Raw genomic sequence first — 15265 nt, forward strand, 5'->3', positions numbered from 1 at the left:
ATATCCATAAACATATTGAAGTATATTCGCAATACAAGGAAATGAAACAAAATTTATATGCGTTAAAACCAACTCTTAAGATATGCTATCCTTCTTACAAAACCCAGAAAGATATACCTTCACAATTCAGCCTTTTATTTATTTAACACAATGGGACTAAAAACCTTTAACATCCAAGCAATACAATTCTAAACAGTGTTTATAAAACAATAGGATAATATATATATTCTGCTATTTAACTGCAATTTATCCTAATACAAAATTAACTGACAATATCAGAACTTGCATAGATGAGTTACTTGGTCAATCAGACGCAGATTTAAACAATATATATATAGGCATAGGCTGTGAAATGCTAACTAAAACACACTGTTTCTTTAAATCTATTAAATACAAATTGACTATGCATATAACTTATCTTATAATAAAACTTTTATATACATCACCAAATAACAGCAATCCAGTTCCCAATTTTCGCAACGGATCCAATTTCACACCTCATATAAAATAAGTGTAATTGCAATGGAATAGGAGAAATATGGCCCACTTTGTTTTTGTAGTTTGACTGTGTCGCACGCAAAACAGTTTCAGTCAGTTAAAAAAACTGTAGCCAGTCTCTCTTTCTGCATCAACTTATTAGTGTAATCATTGGTGTGAAATATGGGTGGCCCTTCGAAACCTTGTCCCTCTATTGGATAATCTGAATATCCCATTTCCAACAGCCAAAAAGCTTTCTGGCTGTAGTTCTCTCATGGCAACACCAGGTGGCAGCATTTTACAAACAACACAAATTCACCTTCACATTTCTAAACATTTTTAAGTAAGTTGATTATTTTCATAAAATGGTTATTTAATCAGACCATACCTTTCTACAGCAATTATTCATAATATTTGTTTTAGATAGGGTAGGGTTTTATGAATTTTCTGATCATTTTGATATGAAACATCACATATATCTAACATTTTTAATCAAGTTAATTCTTTTCTTATAAAATGGTTATTTAATCAGATCACACTCTCTGCATTAATCATATATAACCCCAATTACAGATGATTAATATTAGGTTATTTTTTCTGATTATTCTGATACCAAATATGTTATATTATTAACATTTTGTTATATTAAGGTATTTTAATACTGCTAATTATTAGCTTAAAATGCATTACAATTTTATCGGTATCCTGGCATTTATATGTGAGTAATAGCTTATTTTTAATTCAGTATTGTACTGTATTCCAAGTGAATCCTGTCTATGTAGATCTGAAATAAAAATAAATGTTAATAATCACTTCTCTTCAGGTCCATAAACATCTATTCATGTTCTTAAACACACAGAGGCTAAGATATTCATGTTTTCAAAACATACACACATATATATATATTACATATATATATATATATATACACACACATCTCATGTCCATTAAAACATATACAGTTGTTCTGAAATCATAATGTAAGCCATTTGTCTTCACTGTGTTATTCTAACCCCCGACACAACGTCTGTGTTTTCTCTGTGTTATCTTAATCACCACATCTGGTATTTCCCAGGGTTAGTACTCGCACAGCATGAGCCACTCAAATAAATCTGTGCTAATTACCCGTCCCTTTTGAAAAATGCCTGTATTTTTCACATCTCCTCAGACGGATCGGCATCTTCCTTGGAGGAAACCAATATATGGGAATGTATCCTGCTCTAAGTATCAGCATGTTGTCATTTAACATTTGTTCCCAGGCAATCATGCAGAGGGTTAAAGAAACTGTGTTATATTTCAGTGTCTTGCTAAATTATACAATTGCATAATTTAGCATATTGAGTGTGTGAGATCTCCCAGAAACAAACCTTTGTCTACAGACCATGTGCACATCCACAGATTTATTAAAGATAAATATACTTCTATATATTATTTAATAATATTTCAAATACCTTGACAATACTATTTATTATAGGGTTAGTGAGGCGGATTAGGGGTTAATAACTTTATTATAATAGCGGTGCGGTCCGGTCGGCAGATTAGGGGTTAATAAGTGTAGGCAGGTGGAGGCGACGTTGAGGGCGGCAGATTAGGGGTTAATAAATATAATATAGGGGTCGGCGGTGGTAGGGACAGCAGATTAGGGGTACATAGCTATAATGTAGGTGGCGGCGCTTTGCGGTCGGCAGATTAGGGGTTAATTATTGTAGGTAGCTGGCGGCAACGTTGTGGGGGGCAGGTTAGGGGTTAATAAATATAATACAGGGGTCGGCGGTGTTAGGGGCAGCAGATTAGGGGTACATAAGTATAACGTAGGTGGCGGTCGGCAGATTAGGGGTTAAAAAAATTTAATCGAGTGGCGGCGATGTGGGGGGACCTCGGTTTAGAGGTACATAGGTAGTTTATGGGTGTTAGTGTACTTTAGAGCACAGTAGTTAAGAGCTTTATGAACCAGCGTTAGCCCAGAAAGCTCTTAACTACTGACTTTTTTCTGCGGCTGGAGTTTTGTCGTTAGATTTCTAACGCTCACTTCAGACACGACTCTAAATACCGGAGTTAGAAAGATCCCATTGAAAAGATAGGATACGCAATTGACGTAAGGGGATCTGCGGTATGGAAAAGTCGCGGCTGACAAGTGAGCGTTAGACCATTTTTTGAGTGACTCCAAATACCGGCGGTAGCCTAAAACCAGCGTTAGGAGCCTCTAACGCTGGTTTTCACGGCTACCGCCAAACTCCAAATCTAGGCCCTAATCTGGCTAATAGTTATAGTTTAAGAGAATTTACTCACATATGGCGTCATCAATTAGGTATCAGCATGATTGCTCTCATGTGAAATTTCAATGTGCTGAACTTTAATGCTTGACTATAATTGGGTTTACACTGTTGTGGAAGTGGATGTTATTTCATTCTTAGACCCAGGAAGCACAATGTTTTGAGCCAGCCCTGTTTCACAGTATACAAAATGTCAAAAGAATATTTTTTTTTGTTTTACTTAATTTTTTTAAAAGAGAATCCAGAACATAGGCAACAAAAGTGCAAATTACTTGTCAGCAATAGAGCAGGTGTACAGAGAAAATGTTTTGTTGAAATCCAAGTACATAGGCAGAGTAATTATGCACTAACAATGATTAAAATATATGTACTAGGCCCTAGGCTCCAATTCTATAATATAATTAAATAGAAAATAATAAAATAAACTAACCACAACTAATTAACCACGGATATAAAGGTAAATAAATACATATTAGGTCAGCAGGTTGAGTCAACCTTTCTAGGCGGTCTCCATTCTATTGAAGCCCAGGCCCTGAAAACACCAATTCCCCTGCTACTGCAAAATAAATACAGAGGAGGAGAAGGGAGTAATTATTTGACCCTGCAAGGGCACAGGCAAAGAGACAATAAAAACCTCCCATTTTGTAAAAGAGCTCTTTATTCGGGTTTGAATTTCTCTTTTAACATCTGTCTGTTCTATTCTCAATTGATTATGCACACTGTTTTTTTAAAGTGGTTAAGGTAGGGGGAATACATATCCACTGTGTCAATGTGAGTTTCCTTGCCAGCAACAATACAATATTAACTTATTTAGAATGATTATCCATCTCTCTATCATCTATCAAGAGCAAATCGGAGGAGCAACTTAGTAGTAAAGTGCCCTTGCATATCAATTTTAACCAGTAATCTGTTATTTTGCAGAACTTGTGAATCTTTGGACAATCCAGCATTAAGGACTAGATTACAAGTGGAGCACTATTATTTTAGGGATAGATGAACAAGGATTATTTACAAACCAACTTGTATGACTTCCATATCCTGTCTCAATAACTGAGCCAAAGGCTCTATGGCAATATCACATAACAAGGGTGACAATGAGCACCCCTGTTTAGTGACCCTCTCCAAGGAAAATTTTATTAGAAATCTGTCCATTCATTATCATGGCTGATATAGGTTGGTTATACAATTTGGCTATTAAGGCTGGGAATTCCCCTTGAAAACTGAATATAGCTATACTCAATATAAATTCAACCATTCTACCCTATCAAACACCTTTTCTGCATCTAAGGCTAGAAGACAAGCGTCTGACAACTCTCTAATTTCCACCTTCAGTTTTTTATCCCAAAAGTGAGAGATAACCAGTAATGCTTTTCTACTATTCGCTACTGTGGATCTGTTCTTGATCAACCCTGTTTGATCTTTGTGTATGATAGAGGGGATGATAGATGCCAGATGGCCCACTATTATTTTGGTTAACAGTTTATAATCACTGTTAAGCAGTGATATGGGATGGTATGCCCGATTTCAGGAGGACACAAATTGTGGCATCTGTAAAAATATCAGCTAACTTCTCCTCAGTCAATAGGTATGTAGTAAAGAGGTCTGCCAGAGTGGGGGTGAGATCTCCCTAAAACAATTTATAATATTCTATGGGAAGACCATCAGGACGTGCCACCTTGCCTACGGGGGTATTTCTGATAGCTATCAAGACTTATTTAGCTGAAATCAGAGTGTTCATTAAATCTATCTGTTCTGGAGTTATCTTAAAAATGTTCACTCTCTCACAAAAGCTATTTTGTTTAACATCATCCTCCTTTGCAGCTCCTGGTAGTAGGCCCAAAACCCCTCTGCAATCTCAGCCATGGTCATTTTATGTTCTCCTTTTACTTTTAGAGCGGAGACATAGGACTTGGAGGGTAAGCTTTAACTACATTAGCAAGTAGCTTGCCTGGTTTGCTCCTATAACGGTAACATATACCTTGTGACTTAACCCTATATGCTTCTTCTAAAGATGAAAGATAAGTGCCACTCTCCTTTTTTTTTTTTTTTTTTTTCACTCTCCTTTTTATAGTGTAATAAGTTTCCGTATTGTGATTGGTAGGGTTTGCTAAGTACTCATTATATGCAATCATTAGTTTATTAGCCAGAAGCCTTGAGGCTGTAAAGGAAGTAATTTCATCCCTCATCACAGCTTTAGAGGCATAGCAATAGACATCAAATTTCTCTCCACTTAAACTGTTGAGGGCAATATAGTCATTTCTCCTTATCTTTAGATTTTAAGTATTATTATTATCAAGAAAACAAGGACATTTCCATCTTCCATCATTAGGCTAATCTGTAGACATATTTAAACAGGACCATATGGTGGAATGATCAGAGATAACAATCTGAGAAATTACCATGTCTATGACCTAACTGTTAGCTAGCAGTTAAACTAAAAACATAATCAATTCTGGATACAGTGTGAAGTGTTTTCGAGACACAGGTATAGTGCCTCCCATCGGGGTTCCTAACTCTCCATTCATCTAAGAGATTAACATTTTGGGCAAAGGTATTTATAAGCTTCACACCTGTCTTTAAGGATGCATTATGTCTGATAGGATGCATATGGGAAGAGGAATCCCTAAATCTATCTAGTGGGATATGCGGAGCTACATTAAAGTCGCCCCCTTTAATCAGAGGCGCATCTGCCACTGAAAGTAATGTTGATTTAAATTTTAACCAGCTTTTTTTGTTGTTGTTTGGACCATATCTATTGCTTAAACAATATGACAAATCAGGTATCAGAATTTCCATAATAATAAAGGTTTGAGGTAGCTTTCTACATGGATTTTAGTTGCAGCAGTGAGTCATGGCAGTTAAATAATTATTCTGGGGTGGATGAAAAACAGAGGAGAGATGGTAAGCCTCTCTGAATAGGTGGGTTTTCAAAGAGCGTCTGAAGCTATACAAGGTTGGAGACAGTCTGATGGAGCTGGGTAAAGAGTTCCAGAGGACCGGCGCAGCACATGAGAAGTTTTGGAGGCAGGAGAGGGACGTAGAAATAACAGGAGTGGAGAGACATAGGTCACAGGTTGATCGAAGAGGACGGGTCGGGGTGTATTTGGAGATGAGAGAGAAAATATAGTTGGGACTGAATCTGTTGAGTGATTTATAGGTTAGGGTTAATATTTTGAATTGCCTTCTGGAGTGTATAGGGAGTCAGTGTAGAGACTGGCAGAGCGGAGCTGCTGATGTAGATCTGCAACTTAGGTATCTAGCTGAAGCATTCATAATAGATTGAAAGGGGAGAGGTGACATCTAGGAAGGCCATTTAGAAGTAGATTGCAGTAGTCAATGCATGACAAAATGAAGGCATTAATTATTATTTTTGTAGTTTCTTGAGTAAGGAAAGGACGAATTCTGGAAATGTTGCGTAGGTGTGCACAGCAGGATTTAGCTAGAGCTTGAATATGTCAAAAGCAGAAAATAGATCTTGCAGATAGAACAAATAATTATAGGTCTCCAGATAAACATTCACATTTTTATGTACTGTTTTTTTTCAGGTGGACCTGGTACGAACCTTTACATTCAGGAACTCCAAACAAACGTACACTGGCATCCCTATAATTGCTGCCAATATGGATACTGTTGGGACATTTGAGATCGCAAGGGCACTGAGCAAGGTGAATTATATAATTAGGAAAGTATTATTGTTATTTTTTTTACACTACCATAATTCAAAATACAGTTCATCAATTGTTACTTTGTGTCAGAAATCCTTTGATCGTTTTTTTTTTAAAGAATATATAATGGAAAAAAAGGAACTGGTGCTCCAAAACACAAACTGCCTATTCTAACTCAAGTAATCATGCTAACATAAAAATAGCTTTCACTTTTTGTAGCTATAGATAATAAAAAAAATCAGAAACCTCAGATGGTATTACAGATAGTATTACAAAATTGGAGATGCAGACAGCTGTAATGAAGATCATGTGAAATAAAGGAAATTAACCTAGAAGCAGGAATAGACAAAGATATTTAAGTGCAGCATTTAAGCCCATAAAAAGTTCAGCTGAATACATTCAGATTATTGAAACAGAGAGAAGTTGTAAGAAACAGTCTAGTCTGGGCATTCTGGCTTTTATCTGTCATCAAAATCTATGTTTTTATTTCAGTACTAAGCGCACTATTGCAAAACTCTTTGCAATGCAAAGTGTATTAGCCTTTTATATAGGCTGACCATATTGCCTCTTTAAGAAAAATACATATGTGAGGGTTCTTATACAAAACCATTTCTTTAAACAGCCCTGAAAACAGCCCTGACATATGTATTTTTCATGTGTCCCTTTTTAAAGCGGCAATATGGTCAGCCTACTTTAATAGCATTTTATTAGTGTCATCTGCACATGTCTAGTGCAGTGCTAGTGCATTGAAGCGTATGTATGTGCACAGTCTACTACCAATCACTGGTGGTGTAAGCTCAAAAACTGGCACCAAACGTGTGCACGAGGTGCCAATCTAGACATTAACGGCTAGATTTGGAGTTTTGTCGGTAACGACCCGAAAAACTAACGCCGGCTTTTTTCTGGCCGCACCATAAAAATAACTCTGGTATTGAGAGTCCACAAAAAGGCTGCGTTAGGCTCCAAAAAAGGAGTGTAGAGCATTTTTAACGCAGCTTCAACTCTCGATACCAGAGTTGCTTACGCAAGCGGCCAGCCTCAAAAACGTGCTCGTGCACGATTCCCCCATAGGAAACAATGGGGCTGTTTGAGCTGAAAAAAAACCTAACACCTGCAAAAAAGCCGCGTTCAGCTCTTAACGCAGCCCCATTGTTTGCTATGGGGAAACACTTCTACGTCTGCACCTAACACCCTAACATGTACCCCGAGTCTAAACACCCCTAGCCTTATACTTATTAACCCCTAATCTGCCACCCCAGCTATCGCTGACCCCTGCATATTATTATTAACCCCTAATCTGCCGCTCCGTAAACCGCCGCTACTTACATTATCCCTATGTACCCTTAATCTGCTGCCCTAACATCGCCGACCCCTATATTATATTTATTAACCCCTAATCTGCCCCCCACAACGTCGCCTCCACCTGCCTACACTTATTAACCCCTAATCTGCCGACCGGACCGCACCGCTACTATAATAAAGTTATTAACCCCTAATCCGCCTCACTAACCCTATAATAAATAGTATTAACCCCTAATCTGCCCTCCCTAACATCGCCGACACCTAACTTCAATTATTAACCCCTAATCTGCCGACCCAATCTCGCCGCTATTCTAATAAATGTATTAACCCCTAAAGCTAAGTCTAACCCTTACACTAACACCCCCCTAAATTAAATATAATTTAAATCTAACGAAATTAATTATCTCTTATTAAATAAATTATTCCTATTTAAAGCTAAATACTTACCTGTAAAATAAATCCTAATATAGCTACAATATAAATTATAATTATATTATAGCTATTTTAGGATTAATATTTATTTTACAGGTAACTTTGTATTTATTTTAACCAGGTACAATAGCTATTAAATAGTTAAGAACTATTTAATAGCTAAAATAGTTAAAATAATTACAAATTTACCTGTAAAAGAAATCCTAACCTAAGTTACAATTAAACCTAACACTATGCTATCAATAAATTAATTAAATAAAATACCTACAATTACCTACAATTAACCTAACACTACACTATCAATAAATTAATTAAATACAATTCCTACAAATAAATACAATTAAATAAACTTGCTAAAGTACAAAAAATAAAAAAGAACTAAGTTACAAAAAATAAAAAAATATTTACAAACATAAGAAAAATATTACAACAATTTTAAACTAATTACACCTACTCTAAGCCCCCTAATAAAATAACAAAGCCCCCCAAAATAAAAAAATGCCCTACCCTATTCTAAATAACTAAAGTTCAAAGCTCTTTTACCTTACCAGTCCTGAACAGGGCCCTTTGCGGGGCATGCCCCAAGAAGTTCAGCTCTTTTGCCTGTAAATGAAAAAATACAATACCCAAGCCCCCCAACATTACAACCTGATTGGATCAGCCAATCGGATTGAACTTGATTCTGATTGGCTGATTCCATCAGCCAATCAGAATATTCCTACCTTAATTCCGATTGGCTGATAGAATCCTATCAGCCAATCGGAATTCGAGGGACGCCATCTTGGATGACGTCCCTTAAAGGAACCGTCATTCGTCGTTAGTCCGTCGGGCCAGCAGGATGTTCCGCGTCGGAGGTCTGCAAGATGGATCCGGAAGAAAGAAGATTGAAGATGCCGTTGATAGAAGACTTCATCCAGATCATGGACCTCTTCAGCTCCCGCATGGATGAAGACTTCATCCGGATCATGGACCTCTTCAGCCCCCCGCTTGGGCTTGGATCAGGACATCGGAGGAGCTCTTCTGGACAGATCGTTGAACCCGGTGAGGTGAAGATAAGGTAGGAAGATCTTCAGGGGCTTAGTGTTAGGTTTATTTAAGGGGGGTTTGGGTTAGATTAGGGGTATGTGGGTGGTGGGTTGTAATGTTGGGGGGCTTAGGTATTGTATTTTTTCTTTTACAGGCAAAAGAGCTGAACTTCTTGGGGCATGCCCCGCAAAGGGCCCTGTTCAGGGCTGGTAAGGTAAAAGAGCTTTGAACTTTAGTTATTTAGAATAGGGTAGGGCATTTTTTTTATTTTGGGGGGCTTTGTTATTTTATTAGGGGGCTTAGAGTAGGTGTAATTAGTTTAAAATTGTTGTAATATTTTTCTTATGTTTGTAAATATTTTTTTTATTTTTTGTAACTTAGTTCTTTTTTATTTTTTGTACTTTAGCAAGTTTATTTAATTGTATTTATTTGTAGGAATTGTATTTAATTAATTTATTGATAGTGTAGTGATAGGTTAATTGTAGGTAATTGTAGGTATTTTATTTAATTAATTTATTGATAGAATAGTGTTAGGTTTAATTGTAACTTAGGTTAGGATTTCTTTTACAGGTAAATTTGTAATTATTTTAACTATTTTAGCTATTAAATAGTTCTTAACTATTTAATAGCTATTGTACCTGGTTAAAATAAATACAGTTACCTGTAAAATAAATATTAATCCTAAAATAGCTATAATATAATTATAATTTATATTGTAGCTATATTAGGATTTATTTTACAGGTAAGTATTTAGCTTTAAATAGGAATAATTTATTTAATAAGAGATAATTAATTTCGTTAGATTTAAATTATATTTAACTTAGGGGGGTGTTAGTGTTAGGGTTAGACTTAGCTTTAGGGGTTAATACATTTATTAGAATAGCGGTGAGCTCCGGTCGGCAGATTAGGGGTTAATAATTGAAGTTAGGTGTCGGCGATGTTAGGGAGGGCAGATTAGGGGTTAATACTATTTATTATAGGGTTAGTGAGGCGGATTAGGGGTTAATAACTTTATTATAGTAGCGCTCAGGTCCGCTCGGCAGATTAGGGTTTAATAAGTGTAGGCAGGTGGAGGCGACGTTGAGGGGGGCAGATTAGGGGTTAATAAATATAATACAGGGGTCGGCGGTGTTAGGGGCAGCAGATTAGGGGTACATAAGGATAACGTAGGTGGCGGCGCTTTGCGGTCGGCAGATTAGGGGTTAATAAGTGTAGGTAGGTGGAGGCAACAATGAGGGGGGCAGATTACGGGTTAATAAATATAATACAGGGGTCGGCGGTGTTAGGGGCAGCAGATTAGGGGTACATAAGGATAACGTAGGTGGCGGTCGGCAGATTAGGGGTTAAAAAAATGTATTCGAGTGTCGGCGATGTGGGGGGGTCTCGGTTTAGGGGTACATAGGTAGTTTATGGGTGTTAGTGTACTTTAGAGTACAGTAGTTAAGAGCTTTATAAACCGGCGTTAGCCCAGAAAGCTCTTAACTACTGACTTTTTTCCTGCGGCTGGAGTTTTGTCGTTAGATGTCTAACGCTCACTTCAGAAATGACTCTAAATACCGGAGTTAGAAAGATCCCATTGAAAAGATAGGATACGCAATTTACGTAAGGGGATCTGCGGTATGGAAAAGTCGCGGCTGAAAAGTGAGCGTTAGACCCTATTTTGAGTGACTCCAAATACCGGCGGTAGCCTAAAACCAGCGTTAGGAGCCTCTAACGCTGGTTTTCACGGCTAACGCCAAACTCCAAATCTAGGTCTAAGATAGCTGGAACAGACATTTTGTAGAAATTGTAGCTTTTTTACATAGATATAATTATGTTTAATGATTGTGATTCACCTTTGACCAGGTGCAGTTCAAGTGGGTACCAGGGGGTGTTTGGTCACCCAGACATTAGTGTAACCCTCCCCCCCATTTCTTAAAGTCATCGGTAGCCATATTTTGAAGGCAGCCCCTTTTAATATGCTCTTTACGCTACAGATCAATTTTCATTTAAATGCATGTAACAAACATTCTATAAAGAAAATTATGCACTGATACTGATCTAAAAATCCAGTATAAAACCTTTTAAAAACGTACTTAGAAGCTACCAGTTTAGCAGTTGATGAGGTTAGGCTGGGACACCCAAAGATAGTGGGAAACAGAAACAGCATACACTCCCCCCTTCCCTGCATATTAAAAGAGAGATTATATAAACAGGAGCTGCAAGAATCTGTAGACATCAGTATACATCTTAAACTTTGGGGCTTGGTTAGGAGTCTAAAATGCAGCACAATGTTGTTAAAAAATAAGCAAAACTATAGAAATAGATAATCTACATAACATTTATGCAAAGAAAAATCTAGTGTACAATGTCCCTTTATTCAAGGAACATGGAAGTCAGGTTGCCAAGTTAGGCAACATCGAATAGATATAGAAATAAAAGTATTGTTTCTGGGACACTTCACCAGAAGTGAGTATTGTTTCAGGGACACTTCTCCAGAAGTGAGTATTGTTTCTGGGACACTTCTCCAGAAATGAGTATTGTTTCTGGGACACTTCTTCAGAAGTGAGTATTGTTTCTGGTACACTTCTTCAGAAGTGAGTATTGTTTCTGGGACACTTCACTAGAAGTGAGTATTGTTTCTGGGACACTTCTTCAGAAGTGAGTATTGTTTCTGAGACACTTCTCCAGAAGTGAGTATTGTTTCTGGGACACTTCACTAGAAGTGAGTATTGTTTCTGGGACACTTCTTCAGAAGTGAGTATTGTTTCTGGGACACTTCTCCAGAAGTGAGTTTTGTTTCTGGGACACTTCTCCAGAAGTCAGTATTGTTTCTGGGACACATTCTCCTGAAGTGAGTATTGTTTCTGGGACACTTCTTCAGAAGTGAGTAGTATTTCTGGGACACTTCTTCAGAAGTGAGCATTGTTTCTAGGACACTTCTTTAGAAGTGAGTATTGTTTCTGGGACACTTCTCCAGAAGTGAGTATTGTTTCTGGGACACTTCACCAGAAGTGAGTATTGTTTCTGGGACTCTTCACCAGAAGTGAGTATTGTTTCTGGGACACTTCTCCAGAAGTGAGTATTGTTTCTAAAGACACTTCTCCAGAAGTGAGTATTGTTTCTGGAACACTTCTCCAGAAGTGAGTATTATTTCTGGAACACTTCTCCAGAAGTGATTATTGTTTCTGAGACACTTCTTCAGAAGTTAGTATTGTTTCTGTGACACTTCACCAGAAGTGAGTATTGTTTCTGGGACACTTCTTCAGAAGTATTGTTTCTGGGACACTTCTTCAGAACTGAGTATTGTTTCTGGGACACTTCTCCAGAAGTGAGTATTGTTTCTGGAACAGTTCTCCAGAAGTGAGTATTGTTTCTGGGACACTTCTTCAGAAGTGAGTATTGTTTCTGTGACACTTCTTCAGAAGTGAGTATTGTTTCTGTGACACTTCACCAGAAGTGATTATTGTTTCTGGGACACTTCTTCAGAAGTGAGTATTGTTTCTGAGACACTTCACTAGAAGTGAGTATTGTATCTGGGACACTTCTCCAGAAGTGAGTATTGTTTCTGGGACACTTCTCCAGAAGTGAGTATTGTTTCTGGGACACTTCACCAGAAGTGAGTATTGTTTCTGGGACACTTCTTCAGAAGTGAGTATTGTTTCTGGGATACTTCTTCAGAAGTGAGTATTGTTTCTGAGACACTTCACCAGAAGTGAGTAATGTTTTTGGGACACTTCTCCAGAAGTGAGTATTGTTTCTGGGACACTTCACCAGAAGTGAGTATTGTTTCTGGGACACTTCTCCAGAAGTGAGTATTGTTTCTGGTACACTTCTCCAGAAGTGAGTATTGTTTCTAAAGACTGTCAGGTTAGGAAAAGTCCAGAAGAAGACCCAAATGCTAGGGCGAACTTAAACAACACCCTTGCACTCTGAGTTTAATCCACAGAATCAGGAGAGCAGGGATAGTCACTTATACTCAGACAGAGGAAGCGTAAACAAGAAACAGTTAATAATGCAGGAGGAGTAGGTAACTTATCAGGCAGTTTGAGGGTTAATACTGTGTAGTCTTTTTAATACTGTGTAGGGCTTTTTGCGGGGCATTGCCCCAAAGTATTCACTCCTTTGCTTGGCACCTGTCACGTATCCTATATTGTCAAAGTCCATATGTAAACCCCACTACTTATAAATACTGTGACTCTTGCCCTTTGCCCTTTGCCGCTCTTCAGTACACACACAACTCTGACCAGACTTGTAAATTTCACTCACATTCGCCTTTTATTTGCCGAAGTTCATCTCCAGATAAATATAATCACAAGCAAACCAAATGCAAACAAATGCAATGTTCACCTTTTTTCTGGAGACTCCACTGTCGCGGATAATCCGGCTCTTCCTTTCTCGGCGTTCCTGTGCGTCTCTATTGTCTTCTGTGTGTGCACGCTATGGCGTACCTGGCGTTCCTCCGTCACAGGGTTTGAAGTGGGGCGTGGTGGAAACCGCTATGCTGTGTGTGCTCACCATTGATTACTCAAATACCACAAAAATGAAGCACCATCACAGTTATGCGGTTTAAAACAAAGCTTGCTTTTATTTCTTGAACAGCAGTGTTAGATGTTATCATATTCAGCTTAGGTTGGAAAGTGCTGGGACATTCCCAGTGACCCACTGACGCGTTTCGGCTCGCTGGCCGTAATCGTAGTGTGGTCTGGTAGCCTCTTTCGGCTCTTTTTAAATCTGTAGGACTTTGCCTATTGGTTAAAACCAAAAACTGGGAATTAACCCATTACTTTCCAAAATTACTCGTGCAAAGATACTATCCTACTTATCCTTTCTATGGACAGTTTATATATACTTAACTAATATCTCTATAGCATATTTACCAAATTACACAGTGAATGGTAACAATACTGGTTACATTCTTAAACTTATGCTTAATATGGATAATAATATGGACAACTTATACTTAATATGGATCAAGTGAGCTACCTGTATAATAATACACAGTGCAAATGACAAATGACCAATAACCCATTGTTTGCTTCTGTTTTTAACAGTTTTCTTCCTCTATCAAATTATCCCACACTAGCTTATATGTTGTTACTGTAGGTTAAAAAACTATTATTCACATATTTTGTGTTGCAATTAATTGACCTATGACAATCGATATCATATTACCTAATTCTTTGATACACAGACTACTTCCAGAAATTTATCAGATCATATTCTGAATTTAAACCTTGTGGCAGTCTGGTCTTTAGTCTGTGTATCCAGAATATTTCTCTCTTGGCTAAAACTGACTCCCTATCCCCTCCTCTAGAGCCCATATGTACATCATCTATTATTGTCCATCTAAGGGTTTTACTGCTTTTATTATGATGATTTTTAAAATGGAGCACCAGTGGTGTGGTTAATTTACCTAATTTAATATTGGATAGGTGTTCTCTAATCCTGTATCGTACTTCTCTTGTGGTGAGTCCAGTGTATTGTACTTCACACTCTATACAGGTTAAGAGATAAATTGAATATGTGGCTCTACAATTCGTACATCCTTTGAATTCAAAGATCTCTCCTGTTACACAGCTATTGAACTGATGTCTGGGATCTAATTTTTCACAGGCCTTGCAATGTAAATTGCTACATCTAAACACTCCTCTATGCTCTAACCATGAGCTTCTTCTTGGAGTCTCAGGTTTCAATTGTGTAGGTGCAATCCTGTTTCCAATAGACAATCCCCTTTTAAATGCAAATCTGCACCTTCTTGGATTTATTTCTTCTAACCTATCATCAGCTTTTAACATAGATAGATTCTTTTTAATAATTTGGCAAATTTCCTCATATTGATTACTATATTGGGTTACAAAAGTAACAATTTTCTCTTCCTTTGTAGATTGTTTCCTTGATGATTCCCTATAGTTCAGAAATAATGATCTATCCTGACCGTCTATATCATTTCTGACCAGATCTATGTCTTTTTGTGAGTAACCTCTTTCTCTCAATCTCTTATTGAGTTCATCTGCTTGTATCTGGTACACTTTTTTGTCAGTACAGTTTCTTTTGAGCCTTATATAGCTTCCTCTTTTTATCCTATTCAATCAAGGGGGGAGATTTTAG

General features: G+C 37.5%; 1 protein-coding gene across 1 annotated transcript in view; it reads left to right on the top strand.

Annotated features, from left to right (window-relative positions):
* The window catches only part of GMPR (guanosine monophosphate reductase), a 257883-nt gene that overhangs the window by 68091 nt on the left and 174527 nt on the right, over nt 1-15265 (top strand). The window contains exon 2 of the mRNA XM_053714765.1: nt 6296-6415. Coding sequence (XP_053570740.1) covers nt 6296-6415 — 120 coding nt within the window. The remainder of the gene's footprint in view (nt 1-6295; nt 6416-15265) is intronic.

This window comes from Bombina bombina, chromosome 5 (genome assembly GCF_027579735.1).
Source record: "Bombina bombina isolate aBomBom1 chromosome 5, aBomBom1.pri, whole genome shotgun sequence".
Taxonomy (NCBI): Eukaryota; Metazoa; Chordata; class Amphibia; order Anura; family Bombinatoridae; genus Bombina; species Bombina bombina.